The sequence below is a fragment of the Astatotilapia calliptera genome, chromosome 5 (genome assembly GCF_964374335.1).
Source record: "Astatotilapia calliptera chromosome 5, fAstCal68.1, whole genome shotgun sequence".
Lineage (NCBI taxonomy): Eukaryota > Metazoa > Chordata > Actinopteri > Cichliformes > Cichlidae > Astatotilapia > Astatotilapia calliptera.
This window is the reverse complement of record NC_137426.1, coordinates 3685593-3704481: the sequence shown is the minus strand read 5'-3', so window position 1 is coordinate 3704481 and position 18889 is coordinate 3685593. Positions and strand designations below refer to the sequence as shown.

The 18889-nt window shown below is 38.9% G+C and overlaps 1 protein-coding gene across 3 annotated transcripts; it reads right to left on the bottom strand.

The window, feature by feature from the left end:
• Positions 1-1431: 1431 nt before the first annotated feature.
• On the bottom strand, positions 1432-18763 carry LOC113021872 (deoxyribonuclease-1-like). 3 transcript variants are annotated; one of them, XM_026166691.2, is made up of 10 exons: positions 18625-18763; positions 12459-12551; positions 12275-12369; positions 12090-12176; positions 11861-11973; positions 7924-8036; positions 6827-6981; positions 6205-6301; positions 6029-6113; positions 1432-2144 (listed from the first exon to the last, which is right to left on the bottom strand). In XM_026166691.2, exons 2-10 carry the CDS (start codon positions 12537-12539, stop codon positions 2071-2073), a joined length of 900 nt encoding a protein of 299 aa, XP_026022476.1. In that variant the 5' UTR covers positions 12540-12551; positions 18625-18763; the 3' UTR covers positions 1432-2070. The 3 variants fall into 3 exon arrangements, with proteins under 3 accessions (XP_026022476.1, XP_026022478.1, XP_026022475.1); XM_026166693.2 differs by lacking the exon at positions 18625-18763 and adding an exon at positions 18305-18470; XM_026166690.2 differs by lacking the exon at positions 18625-18763 and adding an exon at positions 13884-14041.
• Positions 18764-18889: the final 126 nt, after the last annotated feature.

Genomic DNA, 18889 nt, shown 5'->3' with positions numbered 1-18889 from the left:
ATTTTAGGAGTTTCAGAGTTTAATTAAAACGCAAGGGAACACTGCAAAGGCTGCAAAAGCAAGGAGAGAGGGCTGGCAGAAAGTTGCTGACAAATTAAACTCTTAAGTAATTTAATAATAACAATAATAATGGATTGGATTTATATAGCGCTTTTCAAGGCACCCAAAGCGTTTTACAATGCCACTATTCAGTCACTCTCACATTCACACACTGGTGGAGGCAAGCTACGGTTGTAGCCACAGCTGCCCTGGGGCAGACTGACAGAAGCCAGGCTGCCATATTGCGCCATCGGCCCCTCTGGCCAACACCAGTAGGTGGTAGGGTAGATTTATCATATCACACCATATTATCCAATATTATATTACATTATGTTATATTATATCCCCTTTCACATTAGAGCCACAACAGGACCCACTAGAACATGGGAACAAGTAAAAGTGAAATATAAGAATATTCTACAGAATGGTAATATTTATCACTTATATTGCTTTTCGTCTCTTGGAAAGAGACCCTGAAATAATCTGTTTGTTCATAACAGCAACCAAGAAAAGGGCAGAGCAAAAAAAGACAGGTGGTGGTCCTGCACCCCCTCGTCAACAAGTTGGTTAAGTAAATAATACCCTCACGGGAAAATCGATATCTCTCTATGAGCACACTGTCGCGCTGAGCTAAAGGATCCTGTCTGTCCCGCAATATACGCTGAATTCTGAGGACTCTCCTTATCAATCTTGCACCTTCCGCAATGGGTGGCTCGCGTATACGGACAGGACATGGCTGCGACAGGCTTCCCAAAGCCACCTTCGCTTTTATAGCCGTGGTCTCTCATCTTGATTACACAAAGTAATTTGCAATTACTACTCTGAAATATGAATTACATCTGTAATAATCACATACATGTAATAGAATGTTAATAGTACATTTCCCTTTTTTAGGAAATGACCTGTATGTATCTATGTGACATCAATAAAAGGATAAAGTGCTGCATTATCTTTAGTTACATTGATAATATTTATTTATGGTAAGACAGTGGTAAAATATCGCTGTTGCTTTCGTATACATGAAGCGGACATACCTGAGTGGCCGCGATCTAATCCTGTTTACATAAAGTAAACCTGCTCCCGAGCAGGTTTACGCTTACGGCTCTGTTGCTATGACAGCAAGTCCCGGATGGGCTTCGAAGAACCGAACGATCCAGGATCACGCGAAATCAGTCAACAGTCAAATCCGGCTAACCTACTTAGCGAGGTACGAAGAAGGGGCCCCAGTTTTGCCACTTACCCTGTTTGTAAATAAACTTCACTAGCATTTCATCCACTGCTTGCATCTTGGATCCTTCTTCCTCCAACTCCGTGACACATACATCTGTTTTCTCGAGTACCCCAGCCTGCCCATGGTTATTGTAAAAAATAAATAAATAAAAACAGCAAGAATTGGTTTAATATAAACAGTCATTTAATTGCATCAAATATGAAAAAACCGTCCATTATTATTCAACTGGTGGAACAAAATATGCTTCAATCTGTCCATTCCTGGTTATTTAGGCAAATTCTCAATTTAACAGCTGAAATGAATCTGCAAATATTTTCCCAAACAAAACATTTATTCACTTATCAGCATGCTCTTCAACAATTTATGGTCATTTCCATTATTAAAAATGTTAATACATTTTATTTCCTACTAATGCCCTTAGCTCAGAAGTAAAATATTTATACATACGTTCCCACTCTAAATAGCAAAATAGCCCAAGGTAGACCCTGTGGGGTATGCTATCTATACAGTGACCAAGAGAAACCAAAATAAGTTCATGTTTACCATGGAAGGTGTCTGGAAAACATATAAAACAACATTTCTTACATAGTCTAACCTAATTTCCATGTAGTACTAATATCTTTACACTCATTTGTCTTTTCCACAGTAAATTCAGTAAAGCAGACAAACAGAGTTATTTTTTTATCACGTTGAACCACCTGATGTGGTTTTCTGTTAAATCCGAAGAAAAACTGAGTTTAAAAATTAACTGGAGTAACCCAAATTTTAAAAATTAATAGCAAGATTGTTAAAGTTTAACACTAAACAGCCCGACGTCCTCTCTTGGTTGGCATGTTGGATGCTTGTCCTTGCTTTCTTTTTTGCTCCTGTTGTCCTGTTGTTAATATTAGAAAGAGGAAATACATTGGGTAAAATAAGTATTGCACATGTCAACAATTTTCTAAGTTAATATATTTCTAAACGTGCTGTTGTCATGAAATTCTCACCAGATGTCAGTAACAACCCATTAAAGTTATGTGTAATAAAGAGAAATGACAAACGAAAAGGTATTGAACACATGAACAAAGGAACAGGCAAAAAGACGCTTTTAGTTTTCTTACTGTCCTTCTTCCCTGCTGTTTTTCTTTCCCTCCCCTTTTCTTGAACTTGTCTACGTCTTTCCCTTTTCTATCCCCTAGCCCTGTCTGTTCCAATTGTAATAACTGAAAAGTAAAAAAATAACTAAATAATAAAGCTCAATCAAGTGGACCAGTATGGCAAAGCCACAATGATCCACTTGTTTTGCATTTTAATTGGCCTTCAGACAATACTTCTGATTACTGCAGCGCCAAACGGGACAGGAATGAAAAAAAAAAGCCATTTAGTGCAAATTAAAATCAGCTGGTTTAGTCTCAACTAATGGCTTATAGAACCATGTTTCATTACTAAGGTGTCACACAGGAAACATCTCATGAAGGATGAAGCCAATGAGCAAATTCTACACCTTTGCAGCCTTGTTGTTGCAAAACATACTGATAACACTGGTTACCGAAGAATTTCTAAACCACTGAAGGTTCCAGTTCAGGATTTGAAGACTGGGGCCCTATTTCAGGAAGCCGGTTTAGAAAACTCAGAGTGAAAAACGATACTCAGGGTTGAGTAACCCCGAACTGTCCAACTCGGAATATTCGAAAGAAAGGCTGATAACAATTAGTTCAGTCAACGCGGAGTTGCTTTAACCCCAAGTTAAGCGCGCGCACGAGGATGCATAAAGCCCTGATTAGTGGAGCACAGATTAAGCGAGTCACCATGGAGACGGAGGGAAAGAAGGCGCGGTCAATGTATTTTACAGCGTTTGAGGCCGAAATTCTGATGGCAGCATATGCCGATAACATGCAAATTCCGCGGGAAAAAAGTAACACAGCCACAGCTGCAAAAGAAAGGGAGCATGCATGGCAAAACATAGCCGACAGAGTCAATGCGTGAGTGTTAATTTAAACATTGATCGAGGGATTTCCACCCATTTAACACGTTATTTTATTATATTTTATTTTATTTTTTATGTTATACATTTTATTTTGTGATGTGATGTGAGCGCAGGTGCAACCCAACAGGCCCCAAACGTTCCTGGCAGCAAGTAAAAATGAAATATAAAAATATAGTCCAAAGAGGTAAGGTGTAATTGTATTATGAGCCATAGTGCTTGGTCTGTTTGTCCGATGTCAATCAATTGCAGTTAGAGGCTACATTAATTTCCCCTCTGTAAGCACTTATTGAAATTATCTGAGCACATTACAAGTACGTATTTGCTTACTCTGTATGCTCAAATGTGACCCGTTATAGCCAACAGAAAAAAAGCGGAGGCCCGAAAAACAGGTGGGGGTCCTCCACCACCACCACTCACAGAGGCTGAGCAGTTGGCTTCCACATTTGTGATAATGTTGGCAGCATCACATATGATCTTCACAGTGCAGAGAACACAAATTAGCATCCATTACTATAATGAAATAATTTGTTAGTTTGAAATGCTACAGGGAACTATGTACCTGTACATTAATGCTGTGGAAAGACTTCCTGTTCACATCCTTCATTTACTGAAGGAGCAATGATTGGAATGTGAGTGCCATCTATACAGCCAATCACGCCTGGGAACCCTGAAAATAAATGTAAAATTTAAGTAGTAGTCCAAGTATCACCACATCATGAATTAAGTTTTGTTCATCCTGATACCTGCAATTTTGTGGCATCCCTCTTTGATAAATCTTGTGGGTCTATGACCGGGGAACACCACAAACGAGTACAGGAGACGTTTCAGTGCAACTGTAACATTCCTGACTGCCCGACAGACGGTAGCCTTGGAAACGTGCTCAGCGTCACCAATATTATACAGAAAGCTCCCGTTTGCAAAAAACCGAAGTGCGATACAAATAATATGTACAGAACTGAGAGAATGTCCACGATGTGTCACATGAGCAATATATGGCCTGAGGATGTTATTCAAATAAATTATAGATTGTGCTGAAAAACGGTAACGTTCACACAGACACTCATCAGGAAATGATAAAATGTCCGAACGCGCTCTAATCACTCTCTCCCGGCGGAGAGCTCTGCGGAGAATTTGGGCTTCAACATCTACTGGCTCTTCAAGGAAGGGGCACGCCATGTCTGACACTTCCTACAGTCAGGTTTCCGACAAAGAGGCGGAGAAAGTCAGGGTTAGTTGAAGTAAACCTGCTAGGGGGCAGGTTAGCTTCACGGAGTGTGTCGTCATAGTAACTCGCTCAGAATTAATCTAAACTCGCTTTGTGAAACCGAAAACCCAGAGTTTTCATTAACTCAGGGTATACTTACTCAGAGTTTGCACTAAACCGGCTTCCTGAAATAGGGCCTGGGTGTATGAAAGAATGGGACAAAATCACACCTGCACCCAATGCATGTGACAAGTTTCTCCGTGCTGTAGGCATCTTGATGCCGTCATCACCAACAAAGGGTTTTGTTCAAAGTATGAAATAAAATTCAGTGAGCATGTTGAAAACATTTTCCTGTGTCATTATTAGACATAAATTATGGACATGTATACTTTGATTTCATTGAATGTGTGCATTGGATGGGCTGTTACTGACATCTGGTGAGAATTTTATGTCAATAGCACCTTTAGAAATTTATTTCCTTAATTCAGTTTTATTTATACAGGGTCAAACCACAACAGCAGTCACTTCAAGGTGCTTTATATTGCAAGGTAGACCCTGTAGGGTACATGCAGAGAAAAACCCAACAATCATAGGACCCCTTATGAGCAAGCAGTTTGGCGACAGTGGGAAGGAAAAACTCCCTTTTAACAGGAAGAAACCTCAGACAGAACCAGGCTCAGGGAGGGGCGGGGCCATCTGCTGCGAGCGGTTGGGGTAGTTTGAAAATCATAAAAAGTGTTCAATAGAGTGATGTTAAAGCTGACTCAATGCCGATCCCAGCCCAATAGCCAGTCCCTGATCTGCCACAGGTAACAAAAGCAGTGATGAGTAGTCAGGATGTAGCTTCCACTTCTCCTGGTTCATGTTTCTACAGTAGACTCACGTTGCAATTGTTTTAAAGTGTCTTTGGTCTGGTTTTCATCTTTGCTTTGTGTTGCAGGCTTTGTGTTCATACCTAAAAACCAAATACCAGCACTGTATGTGTGTCCTCATTAGGATAGGGATTTATGCTGGTTCGTGGGATTGTAGCCTCAGGTTTATCCTGTTACATTGAGCTTACCACTTCTCAAATATCACTGTGTGTCTCCTATATGATATATTTAACTGACATTTTTTATTGTAACAACCAACGATTTATAAAGGAAAATAATGACTATTAACAAGGTTGCCAAACTTTTGCATCCCACTGTATATGGTATTTATGAGACATTTTTTTTAAGGTAATTTTATAGAGAAAAAGAAATGTAATGTGTAGTATAAGTACTTAGTTTCTCCTGGAAGTAATGGTAGTAATGTACTGCATTACTTTTAATAAGAGTGTTCTGTGTAATATGTGTAATATGTTACTCTTTTGAGTTATGACCTCAATGCTGATCATAGCATTGAGGTCAGCATGTAACCTTTGACCACACAGCGTGTAATTAATTTGCACAAATATATTCATTTAGAGACGATGGTGACCCTTAAAGCAGAGCCAATGAGAACTCAATGATATCGATAATGGCATCAGAATCACTAAATTCTTATCAATCTCCATTCCTGCTGTCAAATATAAATACAGTAAGAGTCAGAGATGAAAAATAATAACCTTTTTTCTTAGATTGTCCTTCCCCAGACGCATCTTTGGTCTTCAGCTCCACCTCCACAGGGTAATGGTCACTGATGCCCAGGGCCTTAAAGAGTTGAATGACAACACTCATGGTGTCCTTTAAAATACTAAAACCTGTCAAATCATTTCTATCTTTGAGCTTAGAAAAAACTCACCTCCTCATCGGTCAGGTCAAACTCCTGCTGGAAGTTGAAGGACTTGGCCGAGTTGGGTACGATGGCGTTCAGCATGGTCTGTCCATACACAACAATTCTGTTTGACAAAGAGGAGACGCATTTCTTTCAAACAGTTAAGAACTTCATTTCTGTCTGTCTACTTTATAGCGTGAAGCGCCAATAGTTTTATTTCTCCATTTTCTGTCTCAAATTGAAAGTCACTGATGCCAATATTATTTCTTATGTGAGAGGCACTCTGAGAAAAAAATCTTTAAAACATTAAGAGTCTGGGACTACATGCCTCCACTACAGCTATACTGATTTATTTCCTGAATTCCTGCACTTTTTTCACACAAATTTAATGTACACACAGGTAGATTTAATCAGAATTCGTGAGTCATCCAGCCTCATGTGCACGTTCCCAATACAGACAAAACAGACAAACTCTAACAAACAAATAACAACTAACTCTTATTTCCTTTTGGTCATTATGCACAATTTTTCAAAACACCAGAAGCAAAGAAATAGAAATTAGAAATATCCCAAAAGGTCGTGCCATTATATAGTGATTATATAAAAAGTTTTTTAAACTCGGGCATAGAAAGTGCTATATGTGTGTCACCTGTCGTAGGTGTTATCATTTTTGTTGCTAGCTGTGGTGTCGACATTGTCATCAATGAGCCAGTTGTAGGAAGAAGAGCAGATGCGAATCTTTTCCTTCTTCTTCTTGGAGAGATATCGTCCATCAGCATTAAAGTCCCCCAAAAGCATTATATTCTGCCAAAAAATGCCAAAAGAGAGCAGAACTCACTTAGTACAATGACAGATGTTTGTTACAGCCAGTATGTGACACTCTAATGTCTAATGGTATTAATGTATTCTTTAAATAACAGCACAGAGATTTATATGGTAGGATATATTCGTTATTATGCGATCCCGTGAAGAGCTGTCATTTATTGAGCATCACTTCACTGTAGGATACAAAGATTTATGCACTTGTGTTTTTAAAGTTTTCTTTTCATTTGTTAATGAGCAAAGCAGCTTGAAGACTTCCTTCCTTATCGGTCTGTCTAAAGGATGACAAAATCAAGTAGTTAAAAATATATTATAATCTGAGTCACTATATGGATTAACAAGGTGAGATATTCAGGATCTGCTTTAAAACAAAGGTCAGATAACATTATTTATTAAGATTCTGAATGAAGGGAGTTTGATCTGTGTCCTGTTTTGGAGCTTAGTTCACAGTTTGTTGTTTATTCGCTGCTTGGTTAGGTTTAGAAACTAAAAGTAATTGTTTAGTTTTAGAAAGATATTGTAGTATTTCAGCTTGAAGATTTCTGCTGTAAGAGAAAATATTCAGCTATATTCTACAAATATTCTAAAAGGCAACAAATCCCAGGTAATTTCATGGTCATACGTGTCACACACCAGGCTGCATAGTCAAGAACTTAACCTTGCTATAAGGTATGTAGTCAGTATAATCACTAGCAACACCTGACCAGGTGCAGTGTTGCTTATTTGAAATAAGCCAAACCCTCTCTTTATTGCAGAAACAAACTGTGACACAAGCAGGCTGGGGGAAAGGCAGGGTGGAGTGGGTCATCATGCATTTTTTTTTTATTTACTATAACGCCCCTTGAAACAACTGTTGTGTTGAATTGGCTCTATACAAATACAACTGAATTGGTCTGAATTTTTTAATCAAAACATAAAACTTACATCAGTTTTCCATTTCTTCCTGATGTCTTCAACTACATCATGCAGCTCGTCCAGCTCCTTCAGAGAGTCCTCTGGCTTTGTGTGGACTGGGATCAGGACCAGATCGTCCATAACTGAAATACAGTTTTTTATATTTAGATGAGAAGGTGGAGTGCTACACTATCAGGCATCACTGTCAGGCTCAGGTAACAGGCTCCCTCTGTTTGACTACACTGCCAAGGTTGTTAGTGTGAAAAATATGAAGTAAGAATCTAAAGGACAGAAATGGCTAATACAGGGTATAACCTGTGTTTATTGGGCACTAAATAAAGTTATAGTTTTTACAGCTGAACAAACATCAAGCAGACAACTGATTATCAGAAGTGTGAGATGCTCGAGAATTTACTGTCCTGTTATATTTTAGATAGCAAGGAGTTTATTAAACTTCACCGAAACAATCTGCAGATTTCATTAAACTTTAATAAACTATCATCTTGTCTTTATTTTTAGTTAGCACATACCTGAAACACTTCAAGCTGTAAGCTAATGATAGTTATATAAGAGCAGATGCTGCTGGTGCAATAAGCTGTACGTTTTACGTCCAATGGATGATGATCTGATTAGTCGACTAATCGCAAAAATAATCGGTGACTAGTCGACTATCAAAATAATCGTTTGTGGCAGCCCTAGTGGCAGGTAATTTTAAATGCAGCGCTTCTATCTGCTCAACACATCAGCACGTACACAAACTGTTTGTGTGCACTGTGTCGCTAGTTAAAGATCCAGCAGCTCTGTTTCAAAGGGAGAGAAAAGAAAGAGAGCTAACTTCACTCAGAGATGGAGAAAGGTAAGAAAGACAAGACAGGAGAGGAAGAAGAGAGCTTAGATTTAAAGGTAATGATGTTCAGTGGTGCTTGATAAACTGCAAATTTAAAGCTTGCGTGTAATAATAATGGATTGGATTTATATAGCGCTTTTCAAGGCACCCAAAGCGCTTTACAATGCCACTATTCATTCACTCTCACATTCACACACTGGTGGAGGCAGCTACGGTTGTAGCCACAGCTGCCCTGGGGCAGACTGACAGAAGCGAGGCTGCCATATCGCGCCATCGGCCCCTCTGGCCAACACCAGTAGGCAAGTAGGGTAAAGTGTCTTGCTCAAGGACACAACGACCAGGACAGAGAGCCTGGGGATGGAACCGGCGACCTTCCGGTTACAGATACGCTTCCCAACCCCCTGAGCCACGGTCGCCCCATGTAATATCATTTTAATCAAATATTGGATTAGTGTATTTTGATACTGGGAAACATCCAGCAAAACAAACTAAGCTATACTAATATTGTGTTATTCAAATGTTACATGAAAATATTAGGTAGTGCTTTGATTCCAAGAAATGTTGTGGTTTGTGATCGCATGCCACCTGTTTTGATGTGTGGCTCCTCCCATTGGTGTGTGTGTTTTTGGCTGTATCCCAATTCAGGGTCTGCAGCCTTAAAGGCCGCATTTTAAGGCCGATTACGTCACATCAACGCGACAAAGGCTGTCCCAATTCAAAGGCTGCTCAAAATGCAGCCTCAAATGTGTCCTTCATTTCCCTGAATTTTAAGGATGGGTCGGCGTATCCTTCATGGCCCAACATATCCCAGACTTCCTAGTGCGGCGGTGGGTGTGGATAATTTTGCCAAAAAAAACGGCGGAAGCGGGGCAGCCAAGGAGTAAACTTTCAAATGTAAGTACTGAATATTATGTAACTTATTTATGTGCAAATGTTTAATAATGAAGAACATTAAAACATTACTGTTGGCCACATGTCGGCAAAGTTTTGTGACATTAGCGATGTTTCAATTCAATTCAATTTTATTCATATGGCGCCAAATCACAACAAAAGTCGCCTCAAGGCGCTTTATATTGTAGATACAGAGAAAAACCCAACAATCATATGACCCCCTATGAGCAAGTTCTACTTACTTGGTTTTAAAGCCTTTAAAATATACGCTGTTCAATAGTTCTTACAGAGAATGTGACGATTTTATGGATAATTAAATTACATAATACACAATGATTGTTGTGTAAAACATGATTACACAACAATCATGTTTTACAGTTCTGTGGTCTCAGCCTCAGATACTTACAAATCACACAAAGCTCGTGTAGAAACAAACAAATGAACAAAATGTTCTCTTTCATTTCTGTATGACATGTTTATTAAAATAATCAAATTACAGCGTTTGCATTTATGTTAGATTACTTTTAATTAACTGCTTTAGCCCACTTACAATGAAAATGTGAAAGAATCTTGTTCACGACCTGTGTAGTATGTTAACACCATTGGAAGTAAAAATAAAGTAAAAGTAAAATAGTTTTTTTTATAAAGCGCTGACTTGTATTATGAGTCTGTGGTCTGGGAGAGAGTCCTGTAACTCTCTGTCTGCAAAATACAGTAAATAATGACCAATGCTGGGCAATTATTTATATAGTTACTTAAAAGTTACTGAGTTTTGCAAACAACAAAGTTTTTTTCAGCTGTTTACCTAATAATGCAGCCAAGGCAGTTTTAAATAAACATTTCAAACTATTTACAGAACAATCAGCTGTTCTGCATCAAATCTGATGCCACACAGATTATTTGTGCCGCTCCAAAAAATTATTTCTGTCCACTATGAGATGAAGGAGAACAACAGTCTGATACCTGCAGGCCTGACAAGAGGAGATGTATCACTGCTGTAACACCTGTGACATTCAGCAGTCGCCTCATTGTTCTGACACACACAACAAAACTACTGACTACACTACACACTAACTACACAAGACAACACACTAACTTTAGACTCCAAACACAAAACGTCGCGAATCTCTCACATCTCAAAACACCGCTGTCACTCCTAAAACTAAGGGACGATTGGTGAAAAGTAACAATAGCTATAAACCTATGTGCGTTACATCAGCTTTATGTTTTGTACTTGGACTAAGTAAAACTGCACTCTCCCTTTTAACCCCCCCCCAATAAAACGTATAAAACGCTGATTTTACTGTTTCTTCCTGCAGTAAATATAAACAACGATAGTATTCAGGAAGAAAACCAAACATTGCAAAAAATTTTATCAGAACTCTGGTTTTACGTGACCTATCAACACAATTTAAAAACTGGTATAAAGTCCACACTTTTCCCGTCAGTTGTTCCGTCTGTCCTGCTCACATCTCCAATGGTTGTACACGTTGTCATTCACTCCACATGAGCCACGCCGCTTTGCCAGCTAAAACACCGGCGTCGGCACACAAGGACGCTGTCATAGCCTGTCGACGTTGCTTAGCTGCATATATACGAATGTGAATCGCATCATGGAGCAGTCACCGGTCACTCACTGACTCACACTGCGAAACAACATGAATTTTAACTTATTTATTTACATTTTAGTTCCGGTTAGATTTTTTTGTGCACAACAATTGCGCACGCGTGCAGCTTAGATGGAACGTCGCCCCGAGGCCGGGTCGTAACAGCAGCTTTGTCCAGGATAATAAGGTTAGGTTGAGTTAATGTGGATTCACAGCAAAGCTCTGTGTTGGACTGGTGCACAGTGACTGTAGTGCTCGTGGTCAGATTTAGGTGAAACTTAAACTGATGATGTTTAGATCCATTCACTAAATTCTGACTTTATACCAGCTGTATTCTGTCTAGTGTAAAGATAATAAACAGTGTAGTGTCAATGCAGGGGATAGACATCAGCCATTATAGCTTGTCAAACTGTGTACATCTTATTGAATTCAGTTCTGTAAATCCACAAAGAGCAGCAGGTCAGCTGATCACAGCAAATACACTAAGAAAATTAGAAATGATTGTGAGCTGTGATTCTTTCCCCTTTGCTGAGCCAATACACAGATCTCAGGGTGTTTGGCACTTCCACTTGTTTTGTTTTGTAACTTAAAGCGTTACTCAAACACAGTAAAAAGCACAAACCTGTAGTTGGACAATCAAACCGCAGGATGAAGGGCTCTCTGGCAAAGGCATCTTCATCTCCAGCCTGATTATCTTCATACTGGTGTGAGTCCTTCAGCGTCACTTCATCTGGTCTGAGAGATAAACACAAATAGTCAGACATCAGTGTGTCTGGCCATGAATCTCACAAATTAAAGTCTGATTAATAACCACTGAGATGTTGTATTCGAGTGAACTTAGACTCACACACCTGTAGAAACAGACATACTGCTCCTTGTAGGTGTCTCGTCCCAGTTGTTTGCTGGCAGTTTTTTTGTAGGGGCGTTTTCTGTTAGTGCTGAGGAAAACAGAAGCAACTTAAACATGCAGTTTTCTACATAAAAATGTTGTAAATAAAATAATTAAATACACACACTATCACTGCAGGGAACTCACTCAGTTTTGTTGAGTTCTTGAAGTAACGTTTCCATGGCTTTGCCGCTCTTATCCACCACCTCCAGCAGGACAATCACACTGTACCGAGATATGATCTGGAGGAAACACATCATTTAAGTGTTACACATTTCGTCATTGATGTTGGATTTAAAGCTTTCTGTTGTAAAGGTAAAATTATTATCACCTTGGTGAGGTGTTTGACGACAGACTTGTCATGGACTTTCTTATGTCCCAGGTTCTTGCCATTAAAGGCTGCTATCTTCATTCTGACTTGATTCTGCAAGAGATCAACTCTGTTTTAGACGACCAACACACAGTGTGTGACGTATTGTTCAAACGTCTGCTGAATCAAAACAGAGGAAGAAAATGGAGAAGCGTGGCAGAAAAAAGAAGAAACCAAAGCAAAGGGAAGAAAGAGAAACTAAAACTTAAACACTGAAAAAACTGTGGTTGGTTATTTTGCATCATGAATATACTAAAATAAGTCACTGATGACTTTCAAGCTACAACTTCCCAGGTGAAGGCCTCTACTTAACAGCACAGGAGCAACATTTGGAATTGAAAATGGAGAAGTTCCTGGCACTCCAGTTCCTCTAATGCGGTTTCTCATTACAGTAACATTTTTAAAAGTAATTAAATTCAGAGAGCAGGGATAATATATTTTTAGGTTTTACACTTGTTTTTGAAAAAGAAATTCTACTATCACACAGTATCGTGTCCAATGTAGCTAAAACATGAAAGCCTATTATTATTATATAATATGTGATGACTGTTAAACTGTATTCTCACTGCTATATCTAAAAAACTTCATCTGAACTACCGTTTTCAAACTACAACATTAACTAAAACATAAAATCACTTATTCCAAACTAGTCTGGGCCTTCAAAGCAGTGTGAGGAGGTCGTGTGTGGTTGGGTCCTGCTCAGAATAAATGGATTCTAGTTGGTCTTTCTGTACATTATTTATTAGCTCATGGGTGCAACTATAATGTTGTTACTTTGATGTATTGCTTTTTTCACCTTACTAGTGTTACTGATCTCTCAAAGTGCTTTTAACTACAAGTCACACTCAAAGGCAAATGGAGAACATTCAAACCTCACACTGAAAGGCCCGGCTCGAGTTAGCTCAATGTAGCAAAAGTAAAAATATTGCTTATGCAGCGTGGAACATTTTAATGGTTTTGAATGACAGAAATAGTTTCGTATCAATAATGCATATGCAGTATTCTGAACTACTCTAAACACTTTCAGAAGTGCAGCTCATACTACTTTCAAATAATGGATATCTTATGAGTAAGATCAAATACTTAAAAGTTATTTAGTGCCTTTTATTTCACTTGAATAAAAACTTTTTAACTGAGGGATTCCCTGAATGCACATTAATTAACTGGCAGGATGTAACATCTTCAGCTCTTTGTTCAGCCACAGACACTGTGGGTGTTCGAGCATTACAGCGGCACAAACAGCAGTACTCAGGTTTCATTTTGACTCCCCTTATAATGAAAGCAAAAACGCTGTTACTGATTTTAAAAGCGAGTAATTCTAACTAATGCAGATACGTATTCACTTTATAAAAGTAGTAAAACGAAAAATTTTAAAATAATACTCACGAGTGTGGCTAAAACAGCAGAATGAAAAATGAAAGAAGCGGCTAATCTGCCAGCAAACACACTGACGCTGACTTCTGCAGAGACAAACTGTCTAAGCAGCAGGAAGTTCTCAACCACACACACACACAAACACACACGCACACACATACATACAGCATATGGAAACCACACCACGCCCGTCTGTCTTTTATCAGCAGCTGTGTTTCCTGTGTTTGCATACAGCTGAGGGGTTTATAGTCTTTGTCCTGAGTCTCGTGACCGAGTGCTTATGTTTTTAATTATGTGAATTTTTTGTTTCAGTTAGATTTTGGTGATTTCTAGTTCTTTGGTATTGTTCTTTGCCTAACCTGTGTTAGAAGTTTCTTGTATTTCTGTTACAATGTTCTCCTGAGGGGCTTACTCTCTCTATTTTCAAAATGTTTTTGAACTTATCTAAATTGGTTGCAATTGCATTTTTTCTTAATCAACTTCCTGTCGGTACTGACTGCTCTTCTGCATTTGGGGGCAGTGACGAGTCCATTAACATTTAATGCACTATGCAAAACGAGACAGAATATAGCACTGCTGTTCTTGTGATCATCCTTTAAACCATTACTGGGGAACAAGTTACAGGGAGCCCTTCATCAGAGCCCCTAATCAACAGACTCCAACGTGAAGAAAAGCAAAATTTGTAGCTGCTCCATCCACCACTGTTTGTTTTACACAGAAAACAAAATCAGCAGTAATCAGACGTTGTATTAAAATATACAGATAAACTGTCAACTTAGTCTGATACCATGTTTAAGCCTGCTGAAGTTAATCAAATGCTGCCATCCCATTTCACATGGAGGCGATTTCTGCAGCAAACTGGTGAATCTTAACATTTTTCAGATTAAAAGAAATAAAATAAAATACTGTGTTAATTCAATTATATTAATATTTCAAAGAAACACTTTTTTCACAAACCAATAGACATGTACATGGACCAGTAAACCTCAGAGGCAGAGTGAAGCTCAATTTTTATGCCTTAGTTTAGATTTAGTATATAATTTTATTTATTACTTTTTTGCCTTTGCCTATTGACTGTGTGAGATTATTTGTATGTTTATTTTATAAGGCTATGTTTATTTAATATTGCACGGTCTTCAGAGTGCCCAATGACAGGAGAGAAGAAAAGGAGAGCGACCGTCCTGCCTGACATCACTGACCGCACTTTAGACGCTCCGATTCTCCGACCAGAGTTCGTATCTAAGCCAGTGGCCATCTCTGTCTCTGTGCATCTCTCTGCAGCAGCAACAGGAGGCAGATCCTTCTCCGCCTTCTCTCACCTCACCTGCGTCCTTCTCAGTTCTTTTTTTTGAAAAGGCTTCTTACATGCATTATAGAAGTGTTTTAGGTAACTTAATCCCAACCAGATCCACCTGTTTTATAGCACAGCTGCTGGAGTCCCGCGCACTGTTGAATCCAGTTTGTTGGACCAATCAGCACAGCACTGATGTTAGGCAGGTGTGCACACTAGAGATCAACAGGCGTGAAATCCCCGCCCACTCTCCTGTCAGTTCTTTGAAAAAACAAAACAAAACATCACTATTCCTGGAAGATCCCTCGGAGCTGTTTGTGCAGACAGCATTTAAAGTTCTCCAGTAGTTTTCCGTGAGGATTAGTAGGAAATTGTTAGCGGCCACTTTATTTTGTTTTCTGTGAACTCCAAGCAACAGTTTTTTTAAATATAGTATGATATAGTAGCTCTTTCACGGTCTTATAGATCAAAGCGTTTAAATTCAGTGTTGTGGGTAACTGTTGAAACCTCATTAATTTAACTGGAGCAGCTGTGTTGCATTCATTCTGTATTATGCGTGTAACATCTTTGTATTATTTCTATAATTATAGTTTACTCTTCCATCCTTACTCATCCAGTAACTGCTGGTACATCAGTCAGTGCGATTGGTCAGATGTTACCTGCATGTTAGGGTGATGCAGATAAAGGAAAAAATACCCTGGCTTTGTTGAACTGTGTACAGGGTCCTGGATTCATTTGACAGGTTTTAGCTTGACAATTCCTTTTTCGTGTTCAGACATGACCTCTGGAACTGCCGCTGTTCTTATGTAGCCTACTACTCGCTTACAAAAACTACACAACTATGCATCAGGTGTTTACATTCCTCCATCCATTTTCTTATGCTTATCTGGGCCAGCAGCCTAAGAATGGAATTGGAATTGATTAGAATTGAATTACTTTATATTCTAAAATAGTGGATCATTGTCTTAACTTCACCAAATCACAAATTAAGTCATAATAAAATACTGGTAGTTATTATCCCACATTCTTACAAAAACATGCATATGAAAAACATCAATAGAACTATTGTATCTTATTATTTAGTATGCTGTATCATGTAGCTACATGTCCTTTACATAAACAAAATAACAATGATGAAAGAACACACGCTCGAGAGGCTCCAGACTAACAAATGTGGGTTGCATACCACATTATAACTGTTTTAAATGTTGCCATAATATCAGCCAAGAATCCTTGTAGAACGAGTTGGACAGTCAACATATTGTTGTAAGATCAGAAAGTATAAACAGTATGTTGAAGTCTCAAAAAAAAAAAAATCCTGGGTGATCAGTTGATTGTGCCTGCACAGAATTGTATGTGTCCAATATATGAACTTACTGTAGGGACCTGAAGCATACACCACCATGACTGCAAGCTGTCTAAATCCACTGTCTGAAGATTTTTTGTACAGGTCTGCTCGTTGCTGACTTTCCTGTTTATATTTCATCTCTGACAGCTCAGATTAAATGCACACAGTTCCAAAGTCTGATTACAGTTTAGCCACATTTCAGTGAAGCAGATCACGTTGTTGCAACTATAATCCTGTTCGCATTTGATGTGTAGTATTGGCTCATTAATTTAACTCTTGAGAGCTCACATTTGATAGAGTGATTATTGGAAGCGGATGCCCTCTTCCTCATCTCCTTAGCCGGTGTCTGATACTTCATCGAGAGCCTTGCTTTTTTCCTTTTAGTTTCTTCTTGCATTATAATATCTTCCAGTGGAAGACAATGTTCACCTCCATCATTAATCCTGAGGGCAAGCATTCTCTCTTGAGTAAGTAAGCAATCATTTGTGTTGGAAACCAGTTTACTTGGTTTCCACGTGCCACACCATTATGGGTGTTTCCTCTCAGTACCCATATGAAGATGATTTAAAAAAAAAAAAACCCTCCTGAGGCATTTATCATAACAAGAATCTTAAGAATTACATAAGAAGAATTTTTAAATTACTGGCTGTATAGCAGTGCAATTCAAACCTGCATAAAACACACACACACACACACACACACACACACACACACACACACACACACAGAGTCAGTAGCAGACACCCCCAGTAATATTTAGGATCATTACTAGCAGATCTGCACTGGGACAAAAAAACAAAAATCATCAGCATTTTTGGTCCAGGCGGCCCACTGTGCTCATTCAAAGCAGCACACAGTGTAAATATTTGTACAGTTCCACAAAGCAGTGGTAAAGCTGAATAGTACAAGCAAAAAATTGAAATAGAATAAAAAAAAACTGTCATATAATATTCAAATTCTACTTCGAAAACCTGGCTCGATTAGACAGAAAGAAACAGGACTGATGTCAATTAAATGTTTTATTCCCTGAAAAACAAAAGAAAAAATAGTTAAACCTAATTAACTAATAGTCACTTAATGCTTTATTCTCTCTAATTACACTTTCCGTCTTTTTCTTGCTCTGTTGGTGGAAGTATGTGTTGAATCGTGGGGAAACAAGTGTATCAGCATATCAGGCAAATGACAGATTACCAGTTCAGCCCTGTATGTAAGGCAAGGCAAGGCAAATGTATTTGTATAGCACAATTCAACAACAAGGTGATTCAAAGTGCTTTACAGAGACATTAGAAACAAAAACAAATAAAAAGCATGATTTAAAATTGATTAAAACAAGCAAACAAACTAACTAACTAAACACACACATTTCACACCTGTTCGCGTGATCTGAACCCTTATCGTAAGGGGAGCTACCAGTCCTTCTGTGGACGAGCTACTTTCTATTTTAAATTCCCTGAATACTCTCTAGTATGTAGGCCAGAAAGTACAAATGGGTGCTGTGCTGCTTATTTAAAAATATAAAATTGTTACTCAGATGATAACGTTGCCTCTAAGAATTTCATATTAACCCCCTGGAAAACGCAAAGTATTTTCACGCTAGTGGAAAAACTTCAGACGCTCCTTCTGTCTGCACAAAGAGCTGGAGGGTTTTTCCAGGAATTGTGATGGGGTTTTTTCGGAGAACTGACAGAACAGTGGGCGGTGACTTCATGCCTGTTGATCTTTAATGTGCATAAGATACTGTGGGATGGACCGCGGCAAGAAATGAAACACTTTAGCTGAAAATTTCGAAGTTACCCGGATCCGACGAAATCCTGGTTCCTGGTAGAGGTCTCAGGCGCAGGTGTGCCACAGGATAAACTGGTTGGACTGTCACCGTGTCAAAGAGTAACAACAGACTAACGTCTACTCCAACAGTCCAGCAGATATAAAGTGTATGAATTATTTGTAGGGCTGACCATCCCTAAATATTTACCAAAGCAAGCAAGAGCAAAGAAATGCATTTTAAAGATATCAAATATTGAGCGCGTTTATTTCTATACAGCTGTTTGACCACCAGTTAGGCCAGTTATAAAACGATGTTCAAACCAAAAATGATGAGTTCAGAAGTTACATACCGGTCCGGCGTCTTCACAGAGGAGGCAGTCTCTACAACAGGCGGCTTATACAAAAGGAACAGCGTATCAAACGAGACATACCTGTAACAGCTATGCGCAAGGAGGAGAATGTTTTTGTTAGCCGAGAATGCGATTGGCTACCAATCAGGCAGTTAAAGGAAACGCCCAGGTTAAAAAAAAAAAAAAGACATGGACTGTCTGCCACACGGAAAAAGCAGAGAACAGGTCGGCAGGTAAACTGTGACTGACGGGAGAGTTTCTGCAT

What these genes read in the sequence shown, in the direction of transcription:
- LOC113021872 (XM_026166690.2), bottom strand. Translation starts at nt 14,030, where the DNA reads ATGTGTGTGCGTGTGTGTTTGTGTGTGTGTGTGGTTGAGAACTTCCTG. An exon ending in CTGCTGTTTTAGCCACACTC is followed by an intron (nt 12,552 to 13,883) that starts GTGAGTATTATT and finishes GATCTCTTGCAG; the next exon opens with AATCAAGTCAGAATGAAGAT. An exon ending in AATGATAACACCTACGACAG is followed by an intron (nt 6,302 to 6,826) that starts GTGACACACATA and finishes TTTGTCAAACAG; the next exon opens with AATTGTTGTGTATGGACAGA.